Here is an 18,229-nt window from a genome sequence, read left to right as displayed (position 1 = left end):
GAAGGACGTTGTGTCCGAATTGCCTGATCCCAAAGTCATCGATGTGTTTAAAAAATTCATAGAACAATTACAGCAGCTGTATGATATGTATAAGCCTAATGCCGCAGAATGGACTCGGGTGCTGTGGAGAAAGCTTGGCACCACATGGGACACTGTCAATCATGGACAGCATAACGGAAACCCGTGGCAGTGGAAGGAGGCGTTGCCTTGGGGCCGGGATGAAGGTCCCTTTATTACACAATGGGAACATGTTAAAATAATATTAAGGACAAGTATAAGAAAGGCAGAGATTGGTCTCTTATCTCGGCTATGGACATAGGAATCCGCAGGGACCCCCAGACCTTCTCTTCAACTGCCTTTGCTCATCCATAATTCAGAGACTGATCCATTATTCAGTTTGCTGGCTGGTGAATGGCACTGAAACTGTTTTCCTCGTGGACACAGGAGGCACGCGCTCAACCCTTTCACTGAAGGAGGTCCCTGCCTCAAGAGATTCTTCGAGTTCAGCTGCATTCCAGTGATTCCACTTTAACACACCGATTTCTTTTAAATCAGCTCTGTCCAGTTAACCTCTTAGGAAGAGATCTCATGACGAAACTTTCTCTTTCAATCTCCATGACTAATCAAGGATTCTTCTGCTCCACCCCAAACCTAATGTCCCAAATTGCTCATCGCTCAGACCCCTCTTTTGCAGCATGGACTTTAAATGTTTCCCCACACACCATTCTTCTTAAAGCCCTTCACTCATTTCCCTCCCCCTATTTTACCTGTAAGAAAGGCTGACGGTTCATGACGCTTTGTTCAAGACTTACAACAAGTGAATTCTGCAATCTTTCCTAGGGCCCCTATTGTTCCTAATCCTTCCACTATTCTTTCTGCAATCCCTCCCTCTGCTCGTTATTTTTCCGTGATTGATTTAGTCAATGCTTTCTTTTCTGTCCCTGTACACCCTGATTCTCAATTTTGGTTTGCCTTTACTTTCCAAAACCGCCGTTGGACATGGACTGTCATGCCTCAGGGATATACTGAAGCCCCTTGTGTGTATGGACAAGCGCTTGCTCAAAGTTTAGAAGAGTTCTGGCCAGACCGAGGTAGTACATTAATACAATATGTAGATGATATTATGTTATGTAGTACTACAGAAGACGATTGTGAGCAGGACACTAAAAAATTACTATTATTCCTGGGAGAAAATGGGCATAAAGTTTCAAAGGCTAAACTGCAATTAATTCAAACGACTGTAAAATATCTAGGTCATGACATTACAAATGGAACAAGAGCTCTTTCTAGCGATCGCATTACCACCATTCAAAATCTTCCTAGACCTGTCACAAAACAACAGGTTATGTCTGCATTGGGCATTTTAGGATACTGCCGGCAATGGATTTCGAATTTCACTGAGAGAGCACAGCCATTACAAAATCTAGCAAACACCCCTGGCCTTCCTCTTTCTGGTCAAGTGCAATGGGATGAGCAGGCTGAGAAGGCTCTCTGTGACTTGAAAAGCGCACTCTCCTCGGCTCCTGCATTGGGCTTACCAGATTTTGCACATCCATTCACTCTGTTCATGGACAAAAAGGGGGTTAATATATGAATGCAGTTTTAACACAGTTACATGGGGATAAACAAAGGCCAATAGCATATTTTTCGAAAAAATTGGATCCAGTGGCTGCAGCACTTCCGCCTTGCCTTAGGGCTGTGGCTGCCACAACAGAAGCTACTAGCCAGTACAGATATAGTGCTTATGAGCCCCCTAACAGTAAAGGTGCCTCACGCTGTACATTCCATTTTAGTACAGGCTAAGACCTCACATCTCACTACTGCTAGGGCAATACACTATCAGAATGTACTCTGTACTCTGTCAAACGTTCCGATTGAAAGATGCTTCACTTTAAATCCAGCCACCCTTTTGCCAACAGATAACGAAGGCGAACCGCATAATTGCCATACAGATAACGAAGGTGAACCGCATAATTGCCATAAAGAAATAGCAAAGGTTATAAAGCCTCGAGTAGATCTACAGGAAACACCTTTAGAAACTGGAGAAATTATTTTTGTAGACGGATGTTCTTTGCGATTGGAAAACAGAACACCCTCAACTAGTTACGCAGTGGTCCAAGGGGACCGACCGCCTGCTGGAAGCAAATCGAATTTTATCAAGTTTGAGTGCACAAGCGGCTGAATTAATAGTGCTCACCAGAGCATGTCAGCTGTCTGAAGGAAAAATCATAACAATTTATACAGATTCTAGATATGCCTTTGGAGTCTGCCATGATCATGGGGCATTATGGAAATTGAGGGGATTCAAGACCAGTACTGGCAAACCCATCCAACATCAAAAGTTAATCGAATCCCTCTTAGAAGCCATAACTAAACCATCAAAGCTAGCGATTGTTAAATGTCAAGCTCACACAGGAAAGCAGGATCCTGTCAGCAAAGGAAATGAATTAGCAGACTACTTTGCTAAAAAGGCTGCACACAGTAACAAACCAATCTCTTTATTCCAACAGAGAAATGACCAGGACCCTGATAATCAAATAATTTCTTTACAGAGTGCAGCCACGGACATCGAAAAGAAAAAATGGTCCAAAGAAGGGTCCCTCTCTGATGGAGTCTGGACTCATAAGCAAACTAACAAACCTTTTCTCCCAAAGGCTTCTTTTCCAGGTATGGCAAAAATAGCCCATGGCCTCGACCATGCTGGGAAAGATGCCATGGTCGGGATGTCAAAAACATTGGAAAGCTGTAGGCTTCCCTACATATGCAGAGCAATTCTGTAGACGCTGTGCATTATGTCAAAGGTTTAATGTAGGAAAAGGCACACAGGTAAGTCCCGCCGTTACTCCTAACCCAATGGGTCCATTTGAGCACCTCCAAATGGATTTCATTGAGCTAACACCGTCTAGAGGTTACCGATATTGCCTTGTGATTGTCGATGTGTTCTCCCGATGGGTAGAAGCTTTCCCTTCTAAACACAATGATACTAAAACAGTTGCTAAGGCACTAATAAAAGAAATTATTCCAAGATGGGGCATCCCGCAAAAGTTACAAACAGACAATGGTACTCACTTTGTGAATTCCATCCATCCTCTTCCGCTTATCCGAGGTCGGGTCGCGGGGGCAGCAGCTTAAGCAGAGGCCCAGACTTCCCTCTCCCGGCCACTTCTTCCAGCTCTTCCGGGAGAATCCCAAAGGCTCCCAGGCCAGCCGGGAGACATAGTCCCTCCAGCGTGTCCTGGGTCTTCCCCGGGGCCTCCTCCCGGTTGGACGTGCCCGGAACACCTCACCAGGGAGGTGTCCAGGAGGCATCCTGATCAGATGCCCGAGCCACCTCATCTGACTCCTCTCGATGCGGAGGAGCAGCGGCTCTACTCTGAGCCCCTCCCGGATGACTGAGCTTCTCACCCTATCTTTAAGGGAAAGCCCAGACACCCTGCGGAGGAAACTCATTTCAGCCGCTTGTATTCGGGATCTCGTTCTTTCGGTCACTACCCATAGCTCATGACCATAGGTGAGGGTAGGAGCGTAGATCGACTGGTAAATTGAGAGCTTTGCCTTATGGCTCAGCTCCTTTTCACCACGACAGACCGATGCAGAGCCCGCATCACGGGTGCCGCACCGATCCGCCTGTCGATCTCACGCTCCATTCTTCCCTCACTCGTGAACAAGACCCCGAGATACTTGAACTCCTCCACTTGGGGCAGGATCTCTCCCCCAACCCTGAGAGGGCACTCCACCCTTTTCCGGCTGAGGACCATGCTCTCGGATTTGGAGGTGCTGATTCTCATCCCAGCCGCTTCACACTCAGCTGCGAACCGATCCAGAGAGAGCTGAAGATCACGGCCTGATGAAGCAAACAGGACAACATCATCTGCAAAAGCAGTGACCCAATCCTGAGTCCACCAAACCGACCCTTCAACACCCTGGCTGCGCTTAGAAATTCTGTCCATAAAAGTTATGAACAGAATCGGTGACAAAGGGCAGCCCTGGCGGAGTCCAACTCTCACTGGAAACGGGCTCACTTACTGCCGCAATGCGGACCAAGCTCTGACACCGGTTGTACAGAGACCGAACAGCTCTTATCAGGGGTCCGTACCCCATACTCCCGAGCACCCCCACAGGATTCCCGAGGGACACGGTCGAATGCCTTTTCCAAGTCCACAAAACACATGTAGACCGGTCGGGCAAACTCCCATGCGCCCTCCAGGACTCTGCTAAGGGTGAAGAGCTGGTCCACTGTTCCGACCAGGAGAAAACCACACTGTTCCTCCTGAATCCGAGGTTCGACTATCCGACGGACCCTCCTCTCCAGAACCACCGAATAGACTTTTCCAGGGAGGCTGAGGAGTGTGATCCCTCTATAGTTGGAACACACCCTCCGTCCCCTTTTAAAGAGGGGACCACCACCCCGGTCTGCCAATCCAGAGGCACTGTCCCGATGTCCATGCGATGTTGCAGAGACGTGTCAACCAAGACAGTCCTACAACATCCAGAGCCTTAAGGAACTCCGGTATCTCATCCACCCCGGGCCCTGCCACCAAGGAGTTTTTGACCACCTCGGTGACTTCAGTCCCAGAGATGGGAGAGCCCACCTCAGAGTCCCCAGGCTCTGCTTCCTCATTGGAAGGCATGTTAGTGGGATTGAGGAGGTCTTGAAGTACTCCTCCCACCGACCCACAACGTCGAAGTCGAGGTCAGCAGCGCACCATCCCCACCATATACGGTGTTGACACTGCACTGCTTCCCCTCCTGAGACGCGGACGGTGGACCAGAATCTCCTGAAGCCGTCCAAAGTCGTTCTCCATGGCCTCTCCAAACTCCTCCCATGCCCGAGTTTTTGCCGGTACCTATCAGCTGCCTCCAGAGACCCACAGGACAAAAAAGTCCTATAGGACTCCTTCTTCAGCTTGACGGCATCCCTCACCGGTGTCCACCAACGGGTTCGGGATTGCCGCCACGACAGGCACCGACCACCTTGCGGCCACAGCTCCGTCAGCCGCCTCAACAATAGAGGCACGGAACATGGCCCATTCGACTCAATGTCCCCACCTCCCTCGGGGCGGGTTGAAGTTCTGCCGGAGGTGGGAGTTGAAGCTACTTCTGACAGGGGACTCTGCCAGCCGTTCCCAGCAGACCCTCACAACACGTTTGGGCCTACCAGGTCTGACCGGCATCTTCCCCCACCATCGAAGCCAACTCACCACCAGGTGGTGATCAGTTGACAGCTCCGCCCCTCTCTTCACCCGAGTGTCCAAGACATATGGCCGCAAGTCCGACGACACGACCACAAAGTCGATCATCGACCTGAGGCATAGGGTGTCCTGGTGCCAAGTGCACATATGAACACCCTTATGCTTGAACATGGTGTTCGTTATGGACAATCCGTGACGAGCACAGAAGTCCATAACAAAACACCGCTCGGGTTCAGATCGGGGGGGCCATTCCTCCCAATCACGCCCTTCCAGGTCTCACTGTCATTGCCCACGTGAGCATTGAAGTCTCCCAGCAAAACGAGGGAATCCCCAGAAGGTATGCCCTCTAGCAACCCCTCCAGAGACTCCAAAAAGGGTGAATACTCCAAACTGCTGTTGGTAGCATAGCACAAACAACAGTCAGGACCCTTCCCCCCACCCGAAGGCGGAGGGAGGCCACCCTCTCGTCCACCGGGGTAAACCCCAATGCACAGGCTCCGAGTCGGGGGGCAATAAGTATGCCCACACCTGCTCGGCGCCTCTCACCAGGGGCAACTCCAGAGTGGTAGAGAGTCCAGCCCCTCTCAAGGAGATTGGCTCCAGAGTCCAAGCTGTGCGTCGAGGTGAGTCCGACTATATCTAGCTGGAACCTCTCGACCTCGCGCACTAGCTCAGGCTCCTTCCCCTTCAGAGAGGTGACATTCCACGTCCCAAGAGCCAGTTTCTGTAGCCGAGGATCAGACCGCCAAGGTCCCCGCCTTCGGCCACTACTATAAATGAATTAACCACCTGGCTGCAGATCAATGTACATCATTACTGCAAATATCATCCACAAAGTGGGGGTATCGTAGAACGATGCAATGGCACCCTAAAGGCTAAGCTTGCAAAATTTGTGAACAAACCAATTTATCATGGCCAGACGCTCTGCCCCTGGCCCTAATGGGATTGATGGGACGGACACACCGACAATTGGGACTATCGCCGTTTGAAATTCTGACTGGACAACCCATGCCCGTTGGCATGGTAATAGGAAATGTGAACCTGCATACCGTGGACAATGATCTTCTTTCTAGTCTTACAGGTCTCCGAGCATCCCTGAAGGAAGTCCACGAGCAGGTTAATCAGGCCTGGAGAACCAGCCCTCCATCTGAAGACTCGCCGATTCCCTTGGGCACCTGGATTCTGGTTCGAGACACCCGGAGGAAACATTGGCATCAGCCTAGGTGGAGAGGACCGTTCCAAGTTCTTCTGTCTACACCACATGCTGTAAAGGTTGAAGGATTGCCCGCCTGGATTCACGCTTCGCACTGCAAAAGATGGCACCCTTAATATACATAATCTTATTGTTTTCCATTCCATTATCCACTTCACGGGTGACACTGACTTTCCAGGAGGAAGAAACTGCCTCATTCCAGGTTGATTTTTGTGCAATTGCCCCCTGTACTGGCAGACAGGAACAATGGGAATGGCCTGACAAATATGTTTGTGTAAGCTACCCTTGGTATGACTCTGATTCAGGTTCCTCCTCAGAGGACTCTGAATGTGGATTTTGGAGCGATGTGTTTGCAAATACAGGACCAAATGACTGGGGCTATGAACCTTGGCAGGCTACACAGCATGGCCTGAAAACTCGATTCTCTATTTTAAAGGGACACGTCCCTCATGAGTGTGCCGAGAATCATTGTAATTCATTAATCATTACTCTGAAGAATCCTTCTCTTCATGATTCAGGAACTTATGTCTTAGTTGCATATGCAAGTGGTTATGATCCCTGAGGATTTTTTCAAATTAAGGTTAGGACACCTGCTCTCTCTCCCTCGTCCCCCTCTCTTAATCAGTTTCTCACCACTGTATCTCCACACGACGAATCACCCCTGGTTCAGATTTTGCATCTAAATATCTTAACCAGCACTTTCTCTGTGGAGACAGGCTATGGGGATCAAAATAGATGGTTGCAATGGGTAATCTAACCGTTCACATTGCTACGCTTGCGCAGCCGCACGCTCTCATTTAGCTACAGTTCCTTTCCCACTATCCAACATTTCTGACCCCACTGGGTTACATTGTCTTCTCTACTTGTTTGCTAGCCCCAAAATCCCCACTAATTCCGAATGTGCTAATCTATCTACCCTTTTTCCCCCCACCCGTCATATGATTACCCCCATGTTTCAATCTCACGAAGGTGCTTGGGTAGGAGAATTACCTTCTTCCTTCTGCTCCCAGACCTTCCATGTTAACTCCTCCTCTTTTAATTCCACTCTTTCAAAGTTTTTGCTTTCCCAAACTACCCCTAGGTCTGATATTTGGTGGATGTGCCGCAGGTCAAAACTATTTGATATCTTGCCTTTCGATTGGTCTGGCACTTGTGCCCCTATACAGCTGGTTATGCCTTTCCGATTACTGTCCTTACCCTCTTCACACTCTCCGTATCACCCCTCTTATTCCCAGCTCTCCACTATTTCCCGCCGAACCCGTTCTCTCCCAGATTCTTCTTCCAGTTTCTCCCTACACAGCCCAGGAGTATATATTGATTCCATAGGAGTCCCCAGAGGAGTCCCAGATAAATTTAAAGCCAGGGATCAGGTAGCTGCTGGGTTCGAGTCCATAATACCTCAGATCACCATCAATAAAAATGTCGATTGGATCAATTATTTGTATTATAACCAACAATGATTCCTCAACTTCACAAAAGATGCCGTTGAAGGAATTCATGAGCAGTTGGATCGTACCTCTCTAATGACCTGGCAGAACAGGTTGGCCCTAGATATGCTTTTAGCAGAGAAAGGTGGTGTCTGTGCAATGTTTGGAGACACTTGCTGTACCTACATTCCCAATAATACTGCTCCTGATGGCTCTATCACTCGTGCATTAGCCGGTCTCACTGCCCTTTCTAATGAACTTGCCGCTAACTCTGGCATCCCTAACCCTTGGGATCAGTGGTTTACGTCCACTTTCGGGTCCTGGGGCCAATGGCTAAAATCAGCATTTATTTCTTTGGCAGTAGTATTTATTGTTCTTCTCCTTGTTGACTGCTGCATTATTCCTCTTATTCGCTATATCATATCCAAATATTTCACTGCTTCTATGGCCAAGGCCTATATGCTACACGAGGAACGTATGCTCCAATTTGCTTCAGTTTCCTCATCCCCTTCCTCCTCTCCTCCTCCTTCCCCACTCTTTACCTCCACTGTCTAATTTTCCTTTATTCCTTGTCATACCCAGATTGTTCAAAAGGGGGGAATGTGGAAAAATAATAAAAAGTTGATCAGTATTGATCAATCTGGTGTACATGACAAAAGCCTGTTTTTCCTAACTGACAAAAAACCACAAGTGACCAACTGATGAACTTTAAAAATGTTGTAAATGCTGATCCAAGCAAATTGTTGTAAAGATTTAATGTTTTGAAATTCTTGTGCAACTAAAGTCATAAGACAAAGCTTTGCCCTATAAAAGATTTGAGACACCGACCCCTCTGGGCAGATGAAGGGCAGGTGTCCTAGGACTGTACTTCTCTGTCATTTTACCCTTGCCTGGTGTGTATTAATAAAAGATTTTTTACTAACTTTAATTATATCTCTCTGTCTTCAGTCACAAGAAACGACACTATAGAAAAAGTGTCTAAAAACCCAAAATAAATGAGACTGTAGAGAGGTTCAGATTTTTTTCAAGAAATCATGGAAGGGGAGAAAATATAGACAACTACGTCACAGATCTGAGAGTGTTAGCAGGCACATGCAATTTTGGGGAGATTAAAAGTTCCCTTATACGTGACCAAATTGTGTGTGGAACCAGTGATGCAAGTTTGCGACAAAGATTACTGAGAGAAGAAAAACTGACTTTGCATACAAATATGCAGAGCCACAGAACTGTCAAAGGAGAACAGCAGAACAGTCACATGGGCTTCCCTATTCTATACTTCTCCCGGTGCGTCTCTCTAAACCCTCCGTGCGGGAACATTATCATAAGGCTTAACAATCTTATTGTTACACTTTCTACGTGCACCCAACCATTCTTATTATGGAGTCTTCCTTGCTTTACTGCTGGCTGCTTCTTTCCATTCACCTTCCCAGGTCTTCATTTAAACAGTTTTCCTTCTCACTTTTCCGCTCCTTCGCTGTCTTCTCCCTTTTCATTCAAAATAGCGCCTCCTTGCCTTTTTACAGTCAGTTCCCCTTACGTCACACCATGGTACGTTTAGCAAGGACCCACAGGCGTAGTTTGCCCCCAATTGTTCTTAAACAGATATCCCACAGACAGTTAATTACTGGGACATAATCTCTAAAAGGAAGCACGCGGCAGAAACAGTTAAAAGCACACAATAAAAAAATATGTGACAAACATTACAAGACGCTGTCCCTTAATACTTGCAAGAGATTCCACAAGTTCGTAGACACGCTGCCGCTAAATATTCGCAGGCAAATCCACAAGTTAATACCAGGAATGCCTGTTAAACATCTTACATTCACGAGTAGCGATTTGGGTAGTGAACACTTTGATGAATGAAACCTGTTATCTTAACAACGGTTGACAAACACGGAATGCAACTTCAACACAACACGTCCTCCAAATACGAACCTGATTGAAAGAAATAATGATAATAAAATCCTTGATGACAGCAACTCTCATAACAGTGACAAAACAATTACATTGACAATCAGGTTATGTTATTTTTAAAATGTTTCCTTTTCTTTTTCATAACTTCTTTAACATACTACTTCTCTGCTGCAAAGCACGGGTATTTTGCTAGTCCTTAATATAACTGTTATGTTTCTGTGATAATGGATTTAGAAAATAATCTATGCACTGAAATTTTATAAGACTCAGATGAACTGTCTGATACAATAGATACCTGATGGAATCTGAAAAGGTACCGTCCAAGATTGCAGAGGTTTATGAATTTTTGGCAATAAATTTACGGGCCAATAGATTAGCAGGTCCAGAGAAATATTGCTTCTGTTTGTAAGTAATATGTTTTTGTTCTAATAATCTAATTATTATTACTGCTATTTTATTTGTTGTTATGTTTTGTCCAGGTTGTTTTAATGGTAAGTAATGCTGTGGATTATTTAGTTGTCTATAAGCCTCAAACAAATATTGTTCCCTGTCTTGAATTATTGTGATAGAACCCTTATCTGCTGGTTTTATAATAATATTTTTTCATTGTTTTAAGTCATTTAAAGCTGTACTTTCTTGTTCTGTTAAGTGATCCGTGATATTATTTTGATAGACCGTATGATCTAATTTTTGCCAATCCTGTTTAATTAGTTGTAAAATCGGGTCACTAATGAAATTGTTTTTTGGTGTCCAAATAGAGGGTTCTCTAAATGGAGGTGGAGTTTGATTTGGTTCATAATCAAAGTAATCTAATGATTTTAATTTACGGTGATACTGATGGATGTCTCTACAGATTTGTTCATTATCTATTATAGTGGGGCTGGAATGAATGTTAAGCCCTTTTGAAGAAGGAAAATCTCTGATTCTGTAAGCCTAAATGTTTTTGAGAAGTTGAAAATGTTTGCATCCTGGGCCAAAATTACGTCACTTACACCATCAAATAGTTTAAATTCCTATTGCCAATGATCCAAAAATCAGTCTAGCTGTCTCTGGTGTCCAATGTATTTGATCGTTGCAAATTTATAACACATCTGGTTTTGGTGGCTCTAAATAATTAAAGTATGTATGTATTATATTATTTATATCTACAATTGAGTTTATGATATCTAAGTCTTGATTATTACTATAAGGAATTTTAGAGATAAAAATCTTGTGCATTAGTGGACTTTTTCTTTGCCTCCCTCATCAAACTTTGATAATTCTGTTTAATACTAGTTTCTAAATTGTCTCTATTATTAATTCCTACCAAGAACACTACTGTTTTAATTTTATTCGTCCTAGTTATTTTCTTTAAAATTGCTTCTATGTGACAAATTTTAGCTCCTGGGTAACTATTAATTACTATTTGATCATTTATGAAATCTTCAATTCTACCTAAATTAGAGTCCCCGATAAATAAATATGGTTTAACCGGATTAATTGTCCATTTTGATTTTGTTATTCCCCTAGGTATTTTTGGTTTTCAAGCTGTCTAATCTGTAATTGGTCTGTTTAAGGTTGAGATATACTAGAAGGATCAGATATGGACCCAACATCACAAAATGTTTTCACTTGTATGGTCCTCTGTCATCCATTCCATCCATCCATCCATCCTCTTCCGCTTATACGAGGTCGGGTTGCGGGGGCAGCAGCTTGAGCAGAGAGGCCCAGATTTCCCTCTCCCCAGCCAGTTCTTCTAGCTCTTCTGGGAGAATCCTGAGGCGTTCCCAGGCCAGCTGGGAGACATACTCCCTCTAGCATGTCCTGGGTCTGCCCCGGGGTCTCCTCCCGATTAGACATGCCCATAACACCTCACCAGGGAGTCGTCCAGGAGGCATCCTGATCATATGCCCGAGCCACCTCATTTGACTCCTCTCGATGTGGAGGAGCAGCGGCTCTACTCTGAGCCCCTCCCCGATGACTGAGCTTCTCACCCTATCTTTAAGGGAAAGCTCAGACACCCTGCGGAGGAAACTCATTTCAGCCGCTTGTATTCACAATCTCGTTCTCTCAGTCACTACCCATAGCTCATGACCATAGGCGAGGGTAGGAACGTAGATCGACTGGTAAATTGAGAGCCTTGCCTTATGGCTTAGCTCCTTTTTCACCACGACAGACCAATGCAGAGCCCGCATCACTGCGGACGCCGCACCAATCTGCCTGTCGATCTCACGCTCCATTCTTCCCTCACTCGTAAACAAGACCCCAAGATACCTGAGCTCCTCTACTTGGGGCAGGATCTCTTCCCCCAAACCTGAGAGGGCACTCCACCCTTTTCTGGCTGAGGACCATGGTCTCGAATTTGGAGGTGCTGATTCTCATCCCAGCTGCTTCACACTCAGCTGCAAACCGATTCAGAGAGAGCTGAAGATCACGGCCTGATGAAGCAAACAGGACAATATCTTCTGCAAAAAGCAGTGACCCAATCCTGAGTCCACCAAACCAGACCCCCTCAACACCCTGGCTGTGCCTAGAAATTCTGTCCATAAAAGTTATGAACAGAATCGGTGACAAAGGGCATCCCTGGCAGAGCCCAACTCTAACTGGAAATGGGCTCAACTTACTGCCAGCAATGCGGACCAAGTTCTGACACTGGTTGTACAGGGATCGAACAGCTCTTATCAGGGGGTCCGGTACCACAGGATTCACCGAAAGACATGGTTGAACGCCTTTTCCAAGTCCACAAAACACATGTAAATGTATAAATAAATGTTGTTGTTGTTGATGTAGACTAGTTGAGCAAACTCCCATGCACCTTTCAGGATTCTGCTAAGGGTGTAGAGATGGTCCACTGTTTCGCGACCAGGACGAAAACCACACTGTTCCTCCTGAATCCGAGGTTCGACTATCTGATGGACCCTCCTCTCCAGGACCCCTGAATAGACCTTTCCAGGGAGGCTGAGGAGTTTGATCCCTCTGTAGTTTGAACACACCCTCCGGTCCCCCCTTTTAAAGAGGGGGACCACCACCCCGGTCTGCCAATCCAGAGGCACTGTTGCCGATGTCCATGTGATGTTGCAGAGACGTGTCAACCAAGACAGTCCTACAACATCCAGAACCTTCAGGAACTCCGGGCGTATCTCATCCACCCCAAGGGCCCTGCCACCAAGGAATTTTTTGACCACCTCGGTGACCTCAGCCCCAGAGATGGGGGAGCCCACCTCCGAGTCCCAAGGCTCAGCTTCCTCATTGGAAGGCATGTTAGTGGGATTGAGGAGGTCTTCAAAGTACTCCCCCAAAGACCCACAACATCCCAAGTCGAGGTCAGCAGTGCACCATCCCCACCATATACAGTGTTGACACTGCACTGCTTCCCCCTCCTAAGACGCCAGATGGTGGACCAGAATCTCCTCGAAGCCATCCGAAAGTTGTTCTCCATGGCCTCCCCAAACTCTTCCCATGCCCGAGTTTTTGCCTCAGCAACCACCGAAGCCGCATTCCTCTTGGCCTGTCAGTACCTATCAGCCGCCTCCAGAGTTCCACAGGATAAAAGGTTCCGGTAGGACTCCTTCTTCAGCTTGACGGCATCCCTCACCACTGGTGTCCACCAACGGGTTCGGGGATTGCCGCCACGACAGGCACCGACCACCTTACAGCCACAGGTCAGGTCAGCCGCCTCAACAATAGAGGCACGGAACATGGCCCATGCGGACTCAATGTCCCCCACCTCCCTCGGGACGTGGTCAAAGTTCTGCCGGAGGTGGGAGTTGAAGCTACTTCTGACAGATGACTCTGCCAGACGTTCCCAGCAGACCCTCACAACATATTTGGGTCTACCAGGTCTAACCGGCATCTTCCCCCACCATCGAAGCCAACTCACCACCAGGTGGTGATCAGTTGACAGCTCCACCCCTCTCTTCACCCAAGTGTCCAAGACATGTGGCCGCAAGTCCGACGACACGAACACAAAGTCAATCATTGAACTGAGGCCTAGGGTGTCCTGGTGCCAAGTGCACATATGAACACCCCTATGCTTAAGCATGGTGTTCATTATGGACAATCCGTGATGAGCACAGAAGTCCAATAACAAAACACTGCGCGGGTTCAGATCGGGGGGGCCATTCCTCCCAATCATGCCCTTCCAGGTCTCACTGTCATTGCCCACGTGAGCATTGAAGTCTCCCAGCAGTACTAGGGAGTCCCCAAAAGGTATGCCCTCTAGCACCTCCTCCAGGGATTCCAAAAAGGGTGGGTACTCCAAACTGCTGTTCGGCGCATACGCACAAATAGTCAGAAATTGTCCCCCCACCCAAAGGCGGAGGGAGGCTACCCTCTCGTCCACCGGGGTTAACCCCAATGTACAGGCTCCAAGTTGGGGGGCAACAAGTATGCCCACACCCACTCGGCGCTTCTCACCGGTGACAACTCCAGAGTGGTAGAGAGTCCATCCCCTCTCAAGGAGATTGGTTCCAGAGTCCAAGCTGTGCGTTGAGGTGAGCCCGACTATATCTAGCTGGAACCTCTCGACCTTGCGCAAAAGCTCAGGCTCCTTCCCCTTCAGAGAGGTGACATTCCACGTCCCAAGAGCCAGCTTCTGTAGCCGAGGATTGGATCACCAAGGTCCCCGCCATAGGCCACCACCCAATTCACACTGCACCCAACCTCCTTGGCCCCTCCCATAGGTGGTGAGCCCATGAGAAGGAGGATCCACGTTGCCTCTTCGGGCTGTGCCCAGCCGAGCCCCATGGGTGCAGGCCCGGCCACTCGCCATTGAGCCCCACCTCCAGGCCTGGCTCCAGAGGGGGACCCTGGTAACCCGCGTCCGGGCGAGGGAAAACACCATCCAAATTTTTTCTTCATCATAGGAGGTCTTTTGAACCACTCTTTGTCTCATCCCTCACGTAGGACCAGTTTGCCTTGGGTGACCCTACTAGGGGCATAAAGCCCCAGACAACAGCGCTCCTAGGATCGTTGGGACACGCAAACCCCTCCACCACGATAATAAATGATAAATTGGAGAGTTATGAGCTACTGCTACTAATATTTAAGTTCTGAGATGGATCAGTGACAGGAGTCATCAAACCTAGGAGGGAAATTGCAAGGTGTATATTATTGTCTCCTATTTCTGTCCCATCATCCCCAACCCTAAAAACATCCATACTTATGGACTGTCCCATTTGTCCTATAATTTCAAGGGGTTGGACAACATCCCATTCCTTTATATCAGTGGCTACACCAGAGATAAGTACTTGTAATGTTTGTATAGTGTTTTTCTCCTGAACAGGTAAAACTCCTGTGTGCTGGGACATTATTGATAGCACATATCTGCATAGCCAAAGAAATAGTACTATGTTCAAGAGGATCTATAGAAGAAGGAGTCGTGGAGGTAAGTAAACTCATATTAATCTGTTGTCTATCCTGTCTTACAATTTCAGAAAAACAACCTACTGGAAAAGGAAGATCTTTAAAGGAATAGGTGTCTGCTGTAGATAAAAGTCGGGAATTAACCGTGGAAGATCATGCCCCCAACAATGAAGAAGCAGCCTAGGAAGAGCCAGTTTGAGGAATATCAGACAGAAAAACAGGTAAGTCTTTTGAAGCAGGAATATCTAAAGTAGACCCTACAGGTAAGTTCCCCTTACTAGACTGGATCTTTGAAGAGAAGGTACCCAAAAGAGGGGCCATCATAGAAGAAACAGGTAAGTAAGAAACACCTGAAGGAGAGGTTTCAAGGGTTTCCACACCCAAAACAGAACTAATAAAAATCTTTAGCAGCATCACAACCTGCCACTACTTCTGTGTACTGTATTTTAATTTCAGTATTTACTGGGAGGGTGAGGCAACTAGAACTTTGACCTAGATAGCTGCTCACCCTAAGAACTCCATCACGGTGTGAGTTTGAGTTTCTCTAAAGCGTTGGGTATGTTTTGTGAATGACCAGCTCTTCCACAATAAAAAACAACCCCCCTTGTATTCTGTTCCTACACTTACTTAAATTTATCAAAATTTTTTCCAATTCGAACAGTATTTCATATTGTTTACTTTTTAACTAGGGTTTTGAAGCAAATGCCTTTGTAGCCTGTTTTCCTTTCTTTCTTTTAGATAGTCTACCACCTAATTACTTCTTCCTAAGTTTACCCCACATCATGCCAGGCCATTTCCTTCATCTGTCAGCCATGTTTTAAACACAAACATTAATGCATTATCAATCCAGCCTAGTCCTCCAAAAGAGATTTTACATTTTTATCAATTGATAGAACTGGCCCTTTCTTTCAATTTCAGCAACCTGTTTCTTAGCACTATGTTTCTTTCAGGAGCATCAAAATCTAAATGGTATTTCCGTTAAAGATAAATAAATAAATAAATAAATAAATAAAAAGTTCACAACAGAGATTGTTGCTCTCATATACAGAGGTCACCTGTTATCCCAATGCAATAGCTCCCTTCTTACGGAAAAAAAATGTTATATTGGACTTTTCTGTAACAGATGAACTATGTTTTAACTCAGATATTAATGTGGATTGCTTAAGAAAGGACTATGGCCTCAAATTCTGACGTGTTCATTTTCATCCCAACCAAACCCTACTCAACTGTGAATCATTACTGTTAGGACTAGAAATCAATTTGATGAGGACAACAGCAGCAGAGATACACTTCTCAGGTCTCCAAGTCAAATACCCTGCAAACCTTGGTTGTGACCTGATGTCCTATCCAAGGAAATTATGGACATATGAGTTGACAGGATATACCCTTGGTACAGCCCATCACTCACATTAAAGGCTTTATTTTTTTTTCTATATTTATTTAATATTATTATTAGTTATTTTTTTCTGGAAGTAATTGTAATTGACTTTCTGGTTTTCTTCTATTATTTTTGTTAAATTTCATATTCTATTTTAACTCTTTGAGGGCTGAATATTTTTTTCAAAAAACAGTTTCTGAAAAGCAATGGTTTCACACAGAAATCAACATTTAAATGTCTGTTGCTGCATGCTGCGGTCACAGTGCACCGCAATCTGGTTTCTACCTCTTCCCATTGTTAAGTGGCAGTCTTCTTGGTAAACATTGCCATAGGCGTGTCAGTTACATGTTTAGCTAGGGACCAGTCAGCTGAAGCTGGAACCTCACATTCGTTTTCGATCACTTGTATCAAAATCAGAGTTCGGCAAGTCATAGTCCAGTTCAGAGATAATAGTTAAAACTTTGTCCACGGAGTATTTTGCTTTACGCATTCACTTTGATCTCTCACCATTATGTCAGTGCCATTTTTGCTCTTGTTTGCACCTTACTACTCACACGAGTACAGAAAATATCGGTCAAACCAATGAAGATAACTTCCCTTCTAGCAATGAGAGTCCAACTAAAACATAACGGTTTGTTTTGGCACAGTTTACAGTTAATTACCATTGTCAACTCCTCCTTTTGACAAAAGTCAACATCAGCCCTAAAAGAGTTAATCCATTATTATTATTATTATTAATGTATTAAATAATTATGTTGAATTTGAACATAGCGATATTTAATTACCTTAAACGTCGACATTCTGTCCTACTGTTCAGTTTTCAAACTTAAACATTAGCAGACCAAGCGGAAGGATAAGCAATTCATTGGTAGAGGTTTTGTTTAACCACAAAATCAGATTCTTGGGAGGTCTAGGTCTCGCACAAAAAGTTACTGGGGTTTGATAAGCAGGATTGAGTAAACAAAATCTACCTGGCTTAAAAGAAAGCATACAGTCAAGAGTCAAAAGACTAGTAGATGATGATGTTTTAAATGTATATACAGGTAGGTTTCACTCATTTCTATTTTTTCCACTCATCCCAACACAAGTTGAATTCTTCTTTTTTAATATAGTGTTTCACCTTTATAGCTGCATCTCCACTTTAACTTTTTTTAAATAATCAAATTCATCTTTTGTCTAGAATTGTGGACAATCATGCTGAATCATCTTTCTTTTGACTTTCAGTCTTTCAGTATAGTCTGCGTCTAAACCATGATGAACAAAGAGAACAGGTAATAAGGGATTTATATGCTTGTATTTTTGCAGCTTAACTCTGCTTCTTACATTCTCTCTTTTTTCCTCCAACCATGAAAGCTTGTTTCATAGGCACAAGCTCAAAGTACATTGCTATATTCATACTGAACAGTTCAATGCAACTTTTGAATAGAATAACTCTTGCCCTATATTAAATTAACCAATCTGAACTCCTTCTTCCACATTATCAAAATCTTCCAATATGTGATTGAATGTGGTAATCAAAGGTTGTTTTTTTTTTCTTACACATTTTTTGGGTTTTCACACACTAGAAAAAAAAGAAAACTGCTAATTTTAAAATTACAAGGTACATGACCAGCACTTAGCATACCATCACAGGTTAGAATATAAAGGGATGGTATCAGAAGTGAGTGAAAGCTTAAACTAAAATTTCAGAACAACATCCGACCATTTATGCTCAGTTTAGACACTAGCTTAAATATGGTCTTTAATTAAGAGGCTGTCTTTC

The 18,229-nt window shown here is 45.2% G+C and overlaps 1 protein-coding gene across 1 annotated transcript in view; it reads right to left on the bottom strand.

Annotated features, from left to right (window-relative positions):
* LOC120524431 (glutamate receptor ionotropic, kainate 1-like) overlaps nucleotides 1-18,229 on the bottom strand; it is a 491,483-nt gene that overhangs the window by 415,773 nt on the left and 57,481 nt on the right. Inside the window, 2 exon segments of the mRNA XM_039746284.1 lie at nucleotides 8,368-8,392; nucleotides 15,530-15,568. Of these exon segments, the coding sequence (XP_039602218.1) occupies nucleotides 8,368-8,392; nucleotides 15,530-15,568 (64 nt within the window).

The sequence above is a fragment of the Polypterus senegalus genome, chromosome 2, assembly GCF_016835505.1.
Source record: "Polypterus senegalus isolate Bchr_013 chromosome 2, ASM1683550v1, whole genome shotgun sequence".
Lineage (NCBI taxonomy): Eukaryota > Metazoa > Chordata > Cladistia > Polypteriformes > Polypteridae > Polypterus > Polypterus senegalus.
This window is presented reverse-complemented; position numbering and strand designations above follow the sequence as displayed.